Here is a 14,622-nt window from a genome sequence, read left to right on the forward strand (position 1 = left end):
CCTCGAGGACTGCTTTGTGGGGTGGGAGTTCTGCCACGCACGATGTTAGTCAACGTGCCCAGGAGTCGAAGTGGCGATGGGGAAGGCACAGCACTGACGGGCGATGACGTTCGGGTCGAGCTGCACCTGTGCGCCGCCCGCGCAACTGTCCAAAACGTCCGTCATGCTGAGGACGCTCGTGGAGGATCAATCCTGGCAATGGAACGATAGGAGAATGAGCAGAGAGGTGAGAGAGAAAGAAAAAAAAATTGCAGCAACGCGGGTGGAGCGGGTGCAAGCGGAAGGTTCAACAGCGTGATAAATGCTTGCAGCGTGCGCCGCGCAGAGGAAGGAAACGGGAAAAGCGTGCAAACGAACGCAGTGCCTTTTATTGGGCCCCAAAAAACAGCAGCGGGCACGGCTGGCCTCCCAGCGGGCAAGAGCGTTCGTTGGGTGTTAGCTTAACTGTGAGACACGTCGGCGGTCTGCGTGTCGGGTGGGCGGGTGTCGTCCGGCCCGGCCCGGCCCCGGCCCTGGCCCGCGGGACGCCACGTCCGCACGTGATGACTGCAGCGGTGCACCTCGGCTCTCGGCCCACTGCAAATTGGCGGACTGCTTTCCCGGTCGGGCTTGGTGGCCGCCGGGCAATTGAATTCGCGACTGAGAGAATGCGTTGAAAAACTTGATCTGAGCATATCGAGGATGCAAGTCGCCGTGCTCGCGGATTGCACGTGTTGACAGATTTGGAGGATTCCAGAACCTGGACGGCTGGTGCCGTGATCACATGCGCGCACTGGGTTAAGGTGCTCCAAGGGCTGGCTAGGATGAGCTTGGATTCCTGGCCTTTTGCCTTTGGAAGTAAAGAAGAAGGCCGAAGCAGGTAGACCGGATTACCACTGCAAAATGGATGACACCAAAGTGGCAAGAGATACCTTTGCATCCCGCGAAACTAGACCCCGCCAACGGTCTACGAAAAAATAAGGATTAGGTTCAGCAATCAGACTATTGAGCGCATTGCACAGAAGAATACCTGCAAGAGACAGATCCAGATGGAACAGCGTGTCCTTGCTTTCAGCGGGCGAAAGAGTACATCCATAGCCTAGACGATCTGGCACAGGCAGAGAATGAAGGATCAAAGGCGGGTCGGTGAATCTGCTGCGGGAAACTCAAAAAGTGCTTGACTAGAACTGAAGCTGACCTGCCAGCAGCCTCCTATTGAAAACAAGGTCTCGCAACTTCAAACTTGGGCTGGATTAGGCAGCATGTTTCTCTTTGTCTGGAAACAAGCAGTTAATTATCTGTACTCTGTTTCTTTTCACCCATACTTTTTGTTCAACAGAATTCGGATATATAGCGGAGGAGAGCCGTGGTCCGTCATACTGACCTTGCAGGCTCGGCAACCGATCTTGCGACTCTCTCTTGCACCGTCCAGTGTGCCACCACAGTAGACTTCGCCATGGCCGCGGCCTCAAGCCAGCAGATCACCCTGCGACTCTTTCGCTTCTTGAGCCTTCCTCCCGAAGTCCGGAACATGATCTACGAATACTACCTTGCCCCACGAAAGTGGGTGGCCTTTGACAAGATCAGGTCCTTACCGGAATATTTACAGACCGATATTCAGCATATCGAGCGCCTTCCCGATTTAATGCGCACGTACAAGCAGCTATACCGAGAGATGCGGACACAAGTCCACCACGAGTTGCTAGGGGCGAGGAGGTGGAAGTCTGGAAGAGAGCCATTCGAACGCCCGTCTTGACTAGACCTGGCAGAATTTGGCTTAAAACAAGTATGATTTCACATGAGTCGGCGTCTCCTTCTCGGCCGACTTGACTAGCTCTCTCAGAAAGCAAATCATCATGACTCCGCCGTTTTGCTTCAGTTTGTCCAATATCCTGTCGCTGGTGTTTCGTGGATGGGGGCACGGAGTATAGCTTGTTTGTGGTTAGTCACATGAGAGAAACAAAAGAGACATCATCTTAGAAGTTACTACTACGACGAGTGAGAGAAGATCACTGGCGCCTATCTAGTAGCCAAAACCTGCGACTGCACTTCCTCGCTGCTGGGAGATATATCTGCTATTCTTGGGATTGTTAGTCAGGGGCATCCGTGACCCAAAATATGAGCAAGTGACATACAGCCCAACGCGATTCATTTCCCTGACCACGGCCCGCCCGCGCTCCGATAGCCCGCCGCGGGCTTGTGTTTCCGCTGTCTGTTGGACCTTTCTCAGCATAATTTTGGTGAACATAATTATAAGAAAAGAAGCAATGAACTCGCTTATGTATAGTCTGAGAATGGTGCCCTTAAAGTATACATAGCTCTAAAATTCTCGCATTCCGCTTCGCTTGAGTTTCGGTGACCGATCGGGGCGTTTAATGAGATTTTTTAAGCTGCCGGCGTGCGACTGAGCACCCCGACTGAGCACCCCTTTAGCCCAATTTCCCCCAACACGGCAGAACCCAACCTCTTACCCAAGTTCGCTGTCGCCACCCATTCCGTTCTGTCTTGTTGTCTTGCCGTCTTGGATCCCAAGGACGAACTCTTCAGGCGGTTTGGGATTCTACAGCAGCACGGTATCATCTTAACTGCTCCAGAGTATCAGAAACCTCTGTCAACGCTTTACAAACAGGCAGCACATGCCGCCATCATCGTGCATGATTTGGAAGTCAAGCTTTTGCACTGTTCCTCCGCCGGGGTTTGGGGCTGCCCATGATGTGTGAGTGAGCCACCCATGGTCTTTGAAATGCGGTTGCTGTAAGCTCCCAGCAAGCACGGTCCTTGCGCGAGCACGCACATAACATACCCCCTGAATGCTTTGTTGTTCAGGCTTCAGGGGTTGACGCTATGTCAAGTGTGCACAAACGCGGCACAGGTAGACTTCAGACGAGTGGATGAGACTAAGAGAAGAGTTGTCCCTTGTCTGTGATTCAAACCAAGCCTTTTCATAATAGCCGTTCTTGCGTTTCCTTATCGCTCTTTCTGCAGAAAATTTATCCACTCGCGGACTCTGTAATTGCCAATAACGGTGCCTTCAGACCAGGAGGTAATATCCTAAAGGGACCGACGAGAGTGGAGTGCAACTATGTCAAAAGTGCACCTCTACACATTTATTATGTCACGATCCAAAGTCCTGTTAGGTGCGAAGTAGATCTGAAAGTAATTTCGTGTCGGAGTAAGTTGAAGATGCACATTTGAACTGAAAGTGCGTGACTTATGACTTGGTGTCTCTTCAAAGTGAATCACGAAATGAACCTGGAGATAATTAGCACTGTCACGTTTTTTCTTGAATACTTGACACACCGCGCAAACGCTGTCAATTTACAACCAGCATTTCAAATGCCTGCTTTGCCTGAGTGGTCGAGACGGCAAGACACGAGTCACACATCACCGTTAAAAGAGACGACTCAAAAAGCAGGCCTTGTGCCTATGGACATATCATTAACATCTCTAAGGATGGTCTATGTATCATTCATATCAAGCAGAGCCATGCTCTCTCCCCCACCCCTCGCTCACAGGGGAAAGGTAGTTTCGGGGCCAATCCTCTATATCTCCCGCACACCCCCAACATTCACGTTTACCAGGGGTTGGTGGCACCGTCGTGGTTCTGGAAGGTGCCGCCGATGTCGCGGGTGGCGGCATCAATGGTCTTGGTCATGCCGGCAACGCTCGTCTCGACGGAGATGGCGCCGAGGTCCTTGAGGCTGAGGCCGGTGCCGGTGATGGAGCTGGCAGCGAGGTCCGTCTCCACCAGGCCGGGGTGGAAGACGAAGCTGGTGAGCCAGGGCTCCTCGAAGTGGAGACGGCGGACGAACCAGTTGAGGGCCGCCTTGCTGCCGCCGTAGGGGCTGGCGGTGTTGGGGAAGTTGAGGGCAACGAGGGCATCGATGGTGCCGATTGAGCCGATGAGGGTGGAGATGGCGATGAACTTGGGGTTGCCGGTCTTGCTGGCCTGGAGGAGGTCGGCGGTGGCCTGGAAGAGGAGGATGGGGGCAATGGTGTTAACGTTGAAGTGCTCGATGGCGTTGGCGGAAGTAGTCTCGCGGATGGGGGCACCGCCGGCGGCGATACCGGCGTTGGCGACGACGACGTCGATGGCGGTGATGTCGTGGTTCTTCTTGAGGGTGGCTACGGCGTCGGCGGCGGCAGACGTGACGGAGGAGTCGAGCTTGACGGTGATAAGCTTGGAGCCAGCGGCCTTGGGTAGGTCGGAGAGGGCCCGGGAGGTGGCGTGAGACGGGTCACGGACGGCCGCGATGACGGTAGTCGAGGGCCTGGACAGCAAGGTTGAGACAAAGCCCTTACCGATGCCGCGGTTGGCGCCGGTGATGAGGTAGGTGGTCTGGGTGCTCATCTTGTCTTCAGTGTTGCTCTTCGAGTTCTACAAGTTGAAGGCCTGCTGGGTGGTGGATGGCGAGTGTCTAGGCCGATGCGAAGCGAGGGAAGGAAGATGTGAAGAGTGAGGATCTAAGACACGACAAAGAGCAGCTTTGACGGGATTATTTAACTTCCTGCCGTGATTGATCGGTGCATCTACAGTATATTCCGTCCAGTCTTTGCAACGCGCCATTACCTGCTTGATTTGACGCCTTAGGCTCCCCGACGCACGACTGCTCGCTCAGGTCTCCAGGACAAGCCCACAATAGTGCCGAGCTATGTGTGCTAGCTGTTGCCGCACATGGTGCGGTGATATCTTCTAGCCCCGGGCTATTCCGTGATCGATGGACCCGAGTAGGGGGGCAAAGGGGAAAGGGGGAGGAATCTGGATGACAAATGGCCGACGTAGTGAAGGAATACGCCAGGCGTGGGTGGGTATGTACATCATAGTGCCGTAGTGACGGAAAGATTACTGAACAACTGTTTTATTCTTATTGTTAATCACGCCATGGACAGAAACGGAATCTTACTAATCCCAGGCCACGGTTAGGACATGCCACTCTTTTTAAATGACTAGGGTGGAAGTGCTAAATGGTGGTCTCTCGGGGTCGGGTCAACTATCGTGCCATTGCAGTTGCCCACTTAATTAGCTTCAAATGTCTAGGCCTAGCCTCGCGTATGAGGACCGGAAGCATTTTTACATCAGCTAATGTCTCGGTCTTCACGATGGGTCATTGTTGTCGCCGTCTGTACGGGCCATCGTTGTCGCCGTCTGTACGGGCCATCGTTTTCGCCGTCTGTACGGGCCATTGTTGTCGCCGTCTGTACGGGGTAGAGCCAAGCTGGGGGATCCGACTCGGGGTTTGCCACAACGATCGTCTGCTCAGTACACTCCGGTTCTGGCCCCGGCCGTGTTGATTCTGAGCAGCAAGCCTCTGGCTGGAAGAAGCATACTGTAGTTGTCAACCTGCTACAAGCATTGCGGGTGCGATTAGCCCGTCACTAGCCTGGCCTCGTTTCCTCAGCTCTCGGAGTTTAAGCTCTGTCCCGCTATGAGGCTGAATGGGAGTCACAATTCCAAGCGATGGAAGGAACTAAATCTTTTAACACGGGGGTAATTGCAAATCTATTACATGGCATCATCATGTCGGCTAAAACGAGCAACTCGAGAGTAGGAATCCGGTATTCTATTGACCCAACCTCATTACGCCTACAACTTGACAACCAGCTTGCCACCGGACACCTTACCCGACCGCAGCTTGTCTAAGCCGGTCAAGATACCATCCCAGCTACCCTCCTCGAGCGTTATCGGGGGGGGCCTAACCGTCTTGTTGCTGACAAGCTCCGGTAGGGAGGCGTAGAAGCGCGCAAGCGCCTTACGATCGTCGGGGAGCGCGGGGAACTTGGGCCCAAAGGGCGCCAGCCACTGGAAGGATCTACCAAAGAGCGTGTAGGCCATGACGAGCTCGTGCTCGACACCGGGGTACTTGGGCTTAGCAGGAGGCAGTAGGGTGATGAGTCTACCGCCCTTATTCTTCAGGACGGCGTCGCAGATGCCGAAGGACTTGCCCTCGGAGAAGCAGTCGACGGCGACGCGGATATCTGGGTACTCCTTGACGATGGCATCAGCGACGTTGTCGTCGCGGTAGTTAAAAACGGCGTTAGCGCCATAGCTCTTGACGAGGTCAAAGGAGTGCGGCGAGGCGGTGGTAACGACGGTGTAGCCGGCAAGCCTAGCGAGCTGGATAGTAAAGAGGCCGGCGGACGTAGAGCCAGCGTAGATGAAGATGGCGGGGGCAGACTGCTGCTGCTCCTGGCCGACCTTGCACTCTTCGGCCCAGGGGAGGTGGAGGCGCACATTAAGGGTGAGCATGGCGGTCACGGCCGAGACACCAAAGGTGGCAGCGGCGGCATCGTCGATGTCGGCGGGGATCTTCCAGGCCAGGTCGCTGTCGGTCTTGAGGTACTCGGCAAAGGCGCCGCGGTCGGGGAAGAGGCCGCCGTGGACGGCGCCGGCGACACGGTCGCCTACTGCCCAGGTCTTAGCGGCGTTGCCACCGACCTGTGCGACCTCGCCGGCATAGTCGCAGCCGATAACGCAGCCGGGCGGGGAGACGGCGTCGATGTGCTTATAATCAGTTGGGTTGAGGGCGACAGCGCGCACCCTGACGAGGATCTCGTCGGGAGAGATGGTCGGCTCCGGGTGGTCCTGGATAGATGCGCCGGGGCCACCGATAGTCTTGCCAAGGGTGATGGAGGCTATCCTGGAGAGGAGGTGAGGCTTCGATACGACGGCCCTCATGTTAGCGACAGTGACGGTGAGGCAACTGGTGCTGATACAGTGATAAGGGGAAGGATCAGTTGAAGTGGTAATAAGTGGTAGGCACAGTCGTGCCGTGGATGTGGAGAAAGAAGGAACTGCAGGTGCACCGCGCGAAGCAATTGGTGGGTCAGATGAGCTTGACAAAGAAGGAAGTGGACATGCCGTTTTCTAATGCAATCATTCCATCATTCCACTATTGCTCCCACCAAGGCAAAGCAGCCAGGCCAGGCCGAGAGCGGCAAGTGTCAATGGCTCCGCAGATTGCCTTCCATGCTTAATCAGTAGTCGGAACATCGTCCAGTTGCATTGCCTCCCGTCAAGTTTTGTGCCGGCCCCTTTCGCATGAGCGGCCCAACCATCCCTCCGTCGGGCCTCCTGGGTATATTTGGGCGGGTACTTGGCACACCGGCCGATGCAGCGGGGCACTCATCGAGGCCATCCAAATGACTCGGCCACCTGACAGCGGTGGACCCTCCTTGCCTTCAAGTTCCGCCCTTGTAAAGTTCGACCGGCGCTAAACCGTATCAAATGACGATCCCCAGCTGCTCTCTTGCGAGCCTCGGCAAAAGCGACTTGGCTACTTTGGTGATTAGTATACGTGTATACTGGCTGCGCACGGCTCCAGCAGAGGAGAACGCACGCAGACGTTCCAGGCCACGTTCCAGGCCACGTTCCAGACCCCTGCCACGATGCTGATGTAAACTAAGACAGGATACGGGGTGCGGAGCCACAATCATGGCGGCACTAAGTTTGATGGTTTCGTCCGACTCTCAGCTACAGTGCTGTATAGAAACTAGTAGGCATTAGAAATCGTGCCGTCGCCCGGCAGCGTTTCCGTGATGCTGGCGGTGCTATCTACCTGACTTACTTTAAGCTCCGAACTCTTGTTCTAGAATTTCACCATCTCCTCACCGCACCTCACCATGTCTTCATCACTGGGTTGCGTGACGTACTCCCAAGTTTAATGACGTCAGTCTCAGCAGCGATTTGCGTCGTAAACCCCTCTTACATTGGAGTAACCGACTAACACGGCAAGCACGGGTATCTGTATGTAGCACCTCCCCAAGGTGGTGCCGGCCATGCTCGAGCCATGCCCGAGCCTCGAGTTCGCCTCCAGGGGCGTGCAGGTTCTTGCGACCGCTCGTTCTACCAAGTCGCTCGTCGGTTTCGAGGAGAAGGGCGTTGGGACCCTAACACTCGACGTCACCAACGCTGGATGTGCGCTAAGTGTACAGCCGGTGTTTAGCACCAGTGCAGGTCGCGTGGAATAAGCCGAAGTAAGCCGGGAGAACAAGTCTCGGTTCCTCCCTTGATGAACCCCATCGACCCCAATCCTCCTTTCCCTCGACTTTCCCTCGAAAGTACAACCATCTTGCCAAACGTGTGCCTCTTGCGAAGCAAACTCACTCGAGCGCCACACTCCATCCTCGACAACCAGCCATCCCCTTGAAATCACAAAGCATAGGCGAGTCACAAACATCGTAAATCCTCCCGGCGAGCGTGCAGGGATCTACAGTCATCTGCGGATACCTCACGAAGATGGCCCCGTACAACAGCACAGCATTCACGGAGCCTAGACATGCTACTACCATCCACGCGCATGCCGAATGGGTCTCCTACGTCTGTGATGGGCTGAAGGGTATGGTTGACAGTTAACGTTGGCGTGAACTTGGACAAGACCGCCACGAGCCCTACGATCGTGGTGAACATCTCCCGTCGCATGACGGCTCCGCTCAGGCCAGTGAAAACAGTTGTCGGCGGCGTGGTTAGGATCGAGGTCTGGGTTGATTGCGGTCTTGCGGAGAGGCGGCGGTATGGCTCCATTAAGGAGACTCCTGTTGTTAAAAGGGGAAATAGTTAGGAGGAGCTGCAATGAATGGGAAATGGGCAGAGAAGTGAGACTTGGGTGAAAAGTAGTAACCCCAGAAAATGGAGATTGCTACACCGAGCCCTGTGAACAAGATGCGCACGCCAAAGTTCTGGTCGTCCATGAACCTCTCAAATGATGTGTCCAGTAGTGTGCTTTCGTAGCATCCTACGAAGGCGATCAGTCCGAGAAGAAAGAAGATGGCGGAAATGGCGATGATGCGGTCGGATGTTGGCTTGCGGTTTGTCGACTTGGCTATCCTCTGGGGCGTCCTCAGACGTTTCATCCGCCTCGGTATCCTCCGGTGCGTTCATGGACGCCTGTTGGTCTCGGATTTCCTGTCCACTAAAGAAGTTCAAGTTAGCAACGTTCCAGGTCGTTTATCTATAGGCATCATGGACGAAAGCTCACAGGTATTAAGCTCTGCTGAAAGAGTCTGGGCGTCAGAGCTCCCTGATTTCCGCAGCGAGGAAGTTGCCTGAGTAGGGTTCTGTCCGCGGTTCTGGGCGGGCACTGCAATACGGCGACGAGACATTGCGGCTGGCGCCGCAGCCCGGGAGGTCCGAGGATTCTTGACAGAGTTCTCGAGGGCGTCGTCAGACTCGTCAGCCGCAGCACTAGCCTTTTGCAATTTAAATTAGGGGAGCTACTCGGACTGTAAAAAACATCACTATGCTGTAGGCACACCAAAAAGGTACAGTTGGCCATCACGCCAAGCCACTAGCCTAGTAAAAATCGGAGTTCTGCACCTAAAAAGGCCTAGCTCAATGGCTAGCACGCTTTTTCAGATGTTAGCCGCTTCATCCGCCTGCCCCGCCAGTTGGCTGCATGTAGGCTGCCTGCCGCCAAATATTTCCCTGTAATTGAAGCCATCGCCAAGTCCACTAAACTACCCAAAATACCGGTAATTGAGCCACAATGATATCCTCGCGAGAAATGGCCGTATATATCGATTTATCCGATTCCGACGATCCTTTTTGAACTTAGCGACCGTAAAGATGACCGCGCGCCGCGTCCCCCGCCGGATTATAAGATTCTTAACTGTGAGGACCCGTCCACCAAACTGGCCCTCAAGCGGCCAGAGCCGCCCAGAACCCACAGACCTATCAGAAGCCTCCTCGAGGCCCCACCTACCCCACTGATAGATGCAAACTTGTTCGCGCGCACACGACGCGTTATTGGACTTTTCCTTCTTTCCCTCCTTAGTTTAGAATCTTCGTCGATAGCACCCAATGGACTGAGTTCACCTCAATGCCTTGCCCTGGTCGTGACATTAACCATAAATACGACTCCCTCGAATAGTTAATATGGGACCTTCAAGCCTAGGTATAATTTAGGCTTTTCCGTTAAGAAAGCTTGTATTAGTAACTATAGTAAGGACTTCGGCGCTTTGCGAGTCGATATTTCCTACCTATGAGATAAAATCCGGCGTTTAGAGGCGTATTCGAGAGCTATAAGTACTATAAAGCGTGATGAAAAGTGCCTAAAAGGCGGTATTGTGGTAGAATTTTCGACTCTATATGTCACGGCCGGCTTGGAATGAGGGCGGAACTCCTCTATTGGGCGCTATAGACGAAGATTCTAAACTAAAGGGAAAAGGGAAAAGAAGCTCAAAAGCCTCCCCTCGCGAGATTCTTCCAGGGCGTCTCAAGGTGGGGCTCTGGCTGGTCGGGTGGATCCACCCAACTGGCGTCTGATTAGTCAGAGCGTCTGGGAGGCCTGGAGGACCAGGCCCTCACACTATACATAGAAGAATGGGAGTGCAAGTCGAGGAAGAAGATTTGTTAAAGTCGAGGACTTTGAGTGGGAATTGTAGGCCCCACAGTAATCATAGGCCTAAGCCAATGATACCGTTGGAGAGGGCGGCTAGAATTATATGAAGGAAGTGTTAGTTAAAGATATGGTGGATACGTTTGTAAGGCACGCCGATCGCACGGCGCGGTTTGGCGGCGTCGTTGGCACAGTCACGGGAGAGGACCAGCTGTGGTGGGTTGATTGGTGGGTTGTTGGATGTTGTTTTTATTGATTATTGATGTTGTCGTTGGTCGTTGCTTGGGTAAAAAAGGGCTCGTGCTACTATGCATATGTTACAGTGTTCTTTTTCGCCTTGCTTTCTAAGTGCTCCGCTGTCTGGACAAAGGCACTTCAGACTCACGAAGCAGACTCATGAAGTAGGTTGGATCAAGGCGAACAACGCCTCAACAGAGATGTAGCTATGGCTAATGTGAGATCTCAACTTATTAAACTGTACAGTTGTACTGATGCCATGAGTGACAGCTGATGTTGACTTCTTTCGCTAGCTAATCTCACAATTCTACCTTGTTTCTCTTGATTGCTGGTTTGAACTCTTTAGACGTGGCGACCCAACAAAGAAATCGCCCCACAACGAAATCTCTGCCCCTGTCATCTAATTTCCCGCCCTTCAACTTCAACACAACACAACTTCATCAATTCAGGCTCGAATAGCTTCAAAATACATCATGTCGAACCGTCGAGAGCAGCTAATTCAATCTGCAATACTTGCAGTTGAACAGGGCGCATCGCAGAAGCAGGCCGCGCATGACTTCGGGATCCCTCCTTCTACCCTCTGCAAACGCATCCACGGGGCAGAAAATCGAGCACAAAGTAAACAAGCCGAAAGAAACCTCTCCAATGCGCAGGAAAGCTTCCTAGCCGACTGGTGCCTCAATGAGGAGGCTGCAGGCAGGGCTCCTAGCCGTCGTCAGGTGCAGAGATTCGCTCAAGCTATACTCAATGAGGCCGGCACGAAAAAGACCATTGGGGAGCGATATGTGGACCGCTTCCTACGCCGCAACCCGGCGGTAAAGATGAAGAATTCAACCTTGTTGGAATCCTCTCGAGTCTGCGGATCTACTCGTGAAGCTTATGAAGCTTTCTTCAAGCGCCTGGCCTTCCAAATCAAGGATAAAAAGGTCATCCCGGCCAACATCGCTAACATGGATGAGCACGGCATGCAGGAGCTCGAGACCCGGGCCGGAAAGGTCATAGGAAGCTCCCTGACGAACCGAACCTACGTGAAAAGCTCTGATGCAACAACCTGGGTTTCAGTTATCGAATGCGGCACTGCTGAGGGCGTTCGTTTGAAGCCCGTGATCATATTTACCGGGGCCAGTCTTCAAGGACAACACTTTCCTGATAACTTCAACCTGACGAAGGAATTCCGGGAATGGAAGTACGATTACTCAATTACAGGCTGGAGCAACGCCAGTATTGCGCTGAAATGGCTCAAAGAGGTCTACCTGATCCAAACAAAGCCCCAAAGGCCGGGCGAATGGCGTATACTGATCCTTGACGAACATTCGAGCCATATGAACGAAAAATTCATGTTAGCGGCCTTCCAAAATAAGGTCCAGTTCGTCTATTTACCTTCTCATACATCGCACAAGTCTCAGCCTCTCGATCGCTCGGTCTTTTCACCTTTAAAGACCTATTTTAGGGAAAATACCAAGGCCCTCGCGAGCTTCACATCGTCAGCTCCTGTCAACAAGGTTCGGTTCCTTTACTGCTACAGAGATGCCTCGGGTAAAGGCATGAGTGCCCGTAACATCATGTCGGGCTTCAGTAAAACCGGGATTTGGCCCTTCAACCCGGCTTGTTTACTTGATGACCCTGAGGCGGTCAAGGACAATGAGGCACTCCCGGCCCGGCCTTCAACACCGCCGCCGACGGCCCCGAACGACGATGACAGGCTCTTCAAAACACCGCACGGCAGTCAGGACATCAAGAAGTACCAGGACAGTATTCGGAATGCCCTCAGTCCGGCTCAGCGGCGTGTGCGGGCCTTGTTTACTAAGGTCGGGAGGTCCCTGGATCTGAAGAATACAGAGATCGCGTCTTTGAAGGCACAAATTACGCATCTCACAACCGAATTAGAGGCTTCAAAGCCTCGCACGCGTAAGAGGGTATATGAAGATGGAAATGAGCGATTTGCACGTATAGAGGACATCGCCAAGGCACAAAAAGCTAGTCAAATACCCCCAAAGCGGAAAAAAACGGCTCGGGCAGAAAGCCAGCCACATGCAGTCGAAGAAGCCCGGGAAATAATCGCCCGTGGGCTCGAACAATATAGACAGGCCGAAGAAGAGGATTGAGTATTTTTTTGCTAGTTATTTTGTGTAGAAATGGATAATTTGCGCCCGTGGAGTGGGTGTGGGCATGGCGTGGGCCAATTTCGTTGTGGGGCGATTTCTTTGTTGGGTCGCCACGTCTACTTGTATCCTTCTCTCGATCCCAAATGAAACCTACACGCAGCGTGACCGCGGCTTGCTTGCACCACACGTTTGTGCAACCGATCCGTCCTTTGCTACTCGTTGTACTCTGACCCGTCCTCGTCTTCGTCATCTTCGTCGTCCTCATCTTCGTCGTCCTCATCTTCATCCTCATCGAATTCATCTTCGTCAAGCTCGTCCTCGAATTCATCTTCGTCAGGCTCGTCCTCGAATTCATCACTCTCATTACTCATTGGGCCCCCGGCAGCACGGAGCCGCAGCAGGTGGTAGCCGAAGTTGCTCGGGTTGCTGACGGCGTCGCCAGCGGCCGCCTGCTTGGCCGAGTCGCTGACGGTGCCGCCGAGGCGCTCGACGACGCGCCGGGGGCGGAAGACGACGGTGGCGATGTAGTAGTCGACCAAGCCGGGGGCGGACTCGTCGCGCTCCCAGCGGCGGCCGTTCCAGGTGCTCGCGCCGGACCAGCGGCTGATTTCCACGGCCTTGCCCGTGGCGTCGGGGTACAGCACTTCGCCATCGATGCGGGGGAACAGCCAGCGGTCGGCCATCTGCTTGGCGATGCCGTCGACCTGGTCCTTCTTGCGCTCGAGCGACTCGAGCTCGATGCGTAGCTCGCGCACGCTCGCGGGCAGGACCTTGGCGACGGCGCCGATCCAGCCACTCTCGAAGCGCAGCGGCTTGTCCTGCTCCCACCACCACCAGTCGGCGTGGCGGATAGTCAGGGTTAGGCGGCGCGGGTGCAGGTGCGGCGTGTGCAGCAGGCGGGCCAGGGCGTAGTCTTCGAGGGCCCACATCTGGGCGAAGACGCGCAGGCTCTCGATCTCGACCTTTTCGCCGCCGTGCTGGGCCGTGATGCGGGCGAGGGTGATGCCTAGGCGCGACAGCTGTACGTGCTGCACGTACTCGGGCGGAGCCCGCTCCTGGCTTGTCAGCCAGTGCGTCTGCTCGCGCATGGTAAAAGGAAGGAACCAGGCCTCGTGGTAGACGGCGCGGCAGGTTCGCAGCAGGCGGGTGTCGGTCTTGCGCGGGGCAAAGTAGGCCGGCCGCGTGAAGCACGTCTCGGCTTCGTAATGGGCGTCGGGCGACGGGTCGGCGTAGTCGGCCAGCGCGAACGCGAAGATGTCGCTGCGCACCTCGGGCGGGATCATACTGAACAACGGCGACTGCGCCTGCGCCTGGATGGGCGTCGACAGGATGCGGACGTGCAGCGGGCCTCCTGCCGCCGCCACCTCGTCTGTCGCCATCTCGTCTGCTATTTCAGGCATTCTTGGCTCCACAAGAGAAGTCAAACCCACCCTCGGAATTCGAAAGAATGCCGTCTGGGAGGAAAGCGTCAAAGTCAAAATCCTTGACCTCGTTTAACTCTACCGCGACCTCAGCTGCCTCTCCTTCCACCAAATAAGCGTCAAAGTCGAAATCCTCCAAAATATTGTCTCCGCCTAGCGGGGGGTAACGCGTAGCCGTCGCAGTTGATGTTGTAGTCGATCTGAAGCGGGTTCATTATACTGCGGAGGACATTCGTAGGATCGCTGATGATGGTTGGGCCAGAGGCGGGGTCGAAGTGAGTCTCCAGCCCACGCCGCACGCACGCCGAGCGAAACAAGCCGGGTCGCTTTCGTCTGATATATATAGGAGTTGGAGATTCGCACTATCCAGAAGCCGTGATTGGCCGTTGCGCCTTCTTGGTCTATCGGGTTTCAGGGAAGCGTGCAGGCAGCAATCGCAGGCAGCAATCGCAGGCAGCAGCGGCAAAGCTTGACCCCAACAACGGTTGTAACGGCTCTGCACGCCGGGTTGCTCCACTCTCCGTTCAACGGTGTTGGAGTCACCTG

At 54.7% G+C, this 14,622-nt stretch overlaps 8 protein-coding genes across 8 annotated transcripts; 2 read left to right on the plus strand and 6 right to left on the minus strand.

Moving 5' to 3' along the window:
- Positions 1–332: 332 nt before the first annotated feature.
- On the minus strand, positions 333–1,177 carry B0T26DRAFT_440338 (uncharacterized protein). The gene has a single exon (XM_060435043.1). It carries the CDS (start codon positions 917–919, stop codon positions 368–370), a length of 552 nt encoding a protein of 183 aa, XP_060291094.1. The 5' UTR covers positions 920–1,177; the 3' UTR covers positions 333–367.
- B0T26DRAFT_725186 (uncharacterized protein) lies at positions 1,095–1,947 on the plus strand. The gene is made up of 2 exons (XM_060442744.1): positions 1,095–1,117; positions 1,188–1,947. Exon 2 carries the CDS (start codon positions 1,436–1,438, stop codon positions 1,733–1,735), a length of 300 nt encoding a protein of 99 aa, XP_060291095.1. The 5' UTR covers positions 1,095–1,117; positions 1,188–1,435; the 3' UTR covers positions 1,736–1,947.
- Positions 1,869–2,291, minus strand: B0T26DRAFT_440336 (uncharacterized protein). The gene has a single exon (XM_060435042.1). The coding sequence runs from the start codon at positions 2,225–2,227 to the stop codon at positions 2,003–2,005; it is 225 nt and encodes a 74-aa protein (XP_060291096.1). The 5' UTR covers positions 2,228–2,291; the 3' UTR covers positions 1,869–2,002.
- A 1,262-nt stretch (positions 2,292–3,553) lies between these two features.
- Positions 3,554–4,330, minus strand: B0T26DRAFT_655478 (short chain dehydrogenase; the record flags this gene model as incomplete). Its single annotated transcript, XM_060438628.1, has 1 exon — positions 3,554–4,330. The coding sequence occupies one exon, from the start codon at positions 4,328–4,330 to the stop codon at positions 3,554–3,556; it is 777 nt and encodes a 258-aa protein (XP_060291097.1).
- A 624-nt stretch (positions 4,331–4,954) lies between these two features.
- B0T26DRAFT_440380 (uncharacterized protein) lies at positions 4,955–5,401 on the plus strand. Its single transcript, XM_060435044.1, has one exon. It carries the CDS (start codon positions 5,032–5,034, stop codon positions 5,269–5,271), a length of 240 nt encoding a protein of 79 aa, XP_060291098.1. The 5' UTR covers positions 4,955–5,031; the 3' UTR covers positions 5,272–5,401.
- A 66-nt stretch (positions 5,402–5,467) lies between these two features.
- B0T26DRAFT_725189 (chaperonin 10-like protein) lies at positions 5,468–6,880 on the minus strand. The gene has a single exon (XM_060442745.1). The coding sequence runs from the start codon at positions 6,653–6,655 to the stop codon at positions 5,564–5,566; it is 1,092 nt and encodes a 363-aa protein (XP_060291099.1). The 5' UTR covers positions 6,656–6,880; the 3' UTR covers positions 5,468–5,563.
- Positions 6,881–8,337: 1,457 nt separating this feature from the next.
- Positions 8,338–8,954, minus strand: B0T26DRAFT_440393 (uncharacterized protein). The gene has a single exon (XM_060435045.1). The coding sequence runs from the start codon at positions 8,827–8,829 to the stop codon at positions 8,518–8,520; it is 312 nt and encodes a 103-aa protein (XP_060291100.1). The 5' UTR covers positions 8,830–8,954; the 3' UTR covers positions 8,338–8,517.
- A 3,668-nt stretch (positions 8,955–12,622) lies between these two features.
- B0T26DRAFT_725198 (uncharacterized protein) lies at positions 12,623–14,545 on the minus strand. Its single transcript, XM_060442746.1, has one exon. The coding sequence runs from the start codon at positions 14,053–14,055 to the stop codon at positions 12,868–12,870; it is 1,188 nt and encodes a 395-aa protein (XP_060291101.1). The 5' UTR covers positions 14,056–14,545; the 3' UTR covers positions 12,623–12,867.
- Positions 14,546–14,622: the final 77 nt, after the last annotated feature.

The sequence above is a fragment of the Lasiosphaeria miniovina genome (genome assembly GCF_030549165.1).
Source record: "Lasiosphaeria miniovina strain SMH2392-1A chromosome Unknown B0T26scaffold_7, whole genome shotgun sequence".
NCBI classification, from domain to species: domain Eukaryota; kingdom Fungi; phylum Ascomycota; class Sordariomycetes; order Sordariales; family Lasiosphaeriaceae; genus Lasiosphaeria; species Lasiosphaeria miniovina.

Coding starts and splice junctions, on each gene's coding strand:
- B0T26DRAFT_440393 (XM_060435045.1), bottom strand. CDS start 8,829: ATGAAACGTCTGAGGACGCCCCAGAGGATAGCCAAGTCGACAAACCGC.
- B0T26DRAFT_725198 (XM_060442746.1), bottom strand. CDS start 14,055: ATGCCTGAAATAGCAGACGAGATGGCGACAGACGAGGTGGCGGCGGCA.
- B0T26DRAFT_440380 (XM_060435044.1), top strand. CDS start 5,032: ATGAGGACCGGAAGCATTTTTACATCAGCTAATGTCTCGGTCTTCACG.
- B0T26DRAFT_440338 (XM_060435043.1), bottom strand. CDS start 919: ATGCAAAGGTATCTCTTGCCACTTTGGTGTCATCCATTTTGCAGTGGT.
- B0T26DRAFT_725186 (XM_060442744.1), top strand. CDS start 1,436: ATGGCCGCGGCCTCAAGCCAGCAGATCACCCTGCGACTCTTTCGCTTC.
- B0T26DRAFT_440336 (XM_060435042.1), bottom strand. CDS start 2,227: ATGTTCACCAAAATTATGCTGAGAAAGGTCCAACAGACAGCGGAAACA.
- B0T26DRAFT_725189 (XM_060442745.1), bottom strand. CDS start 6,655: ATGAGGGCCGTCGTATCGAAGCCTCACCTCCTCTCCAGGATAGCCTCC.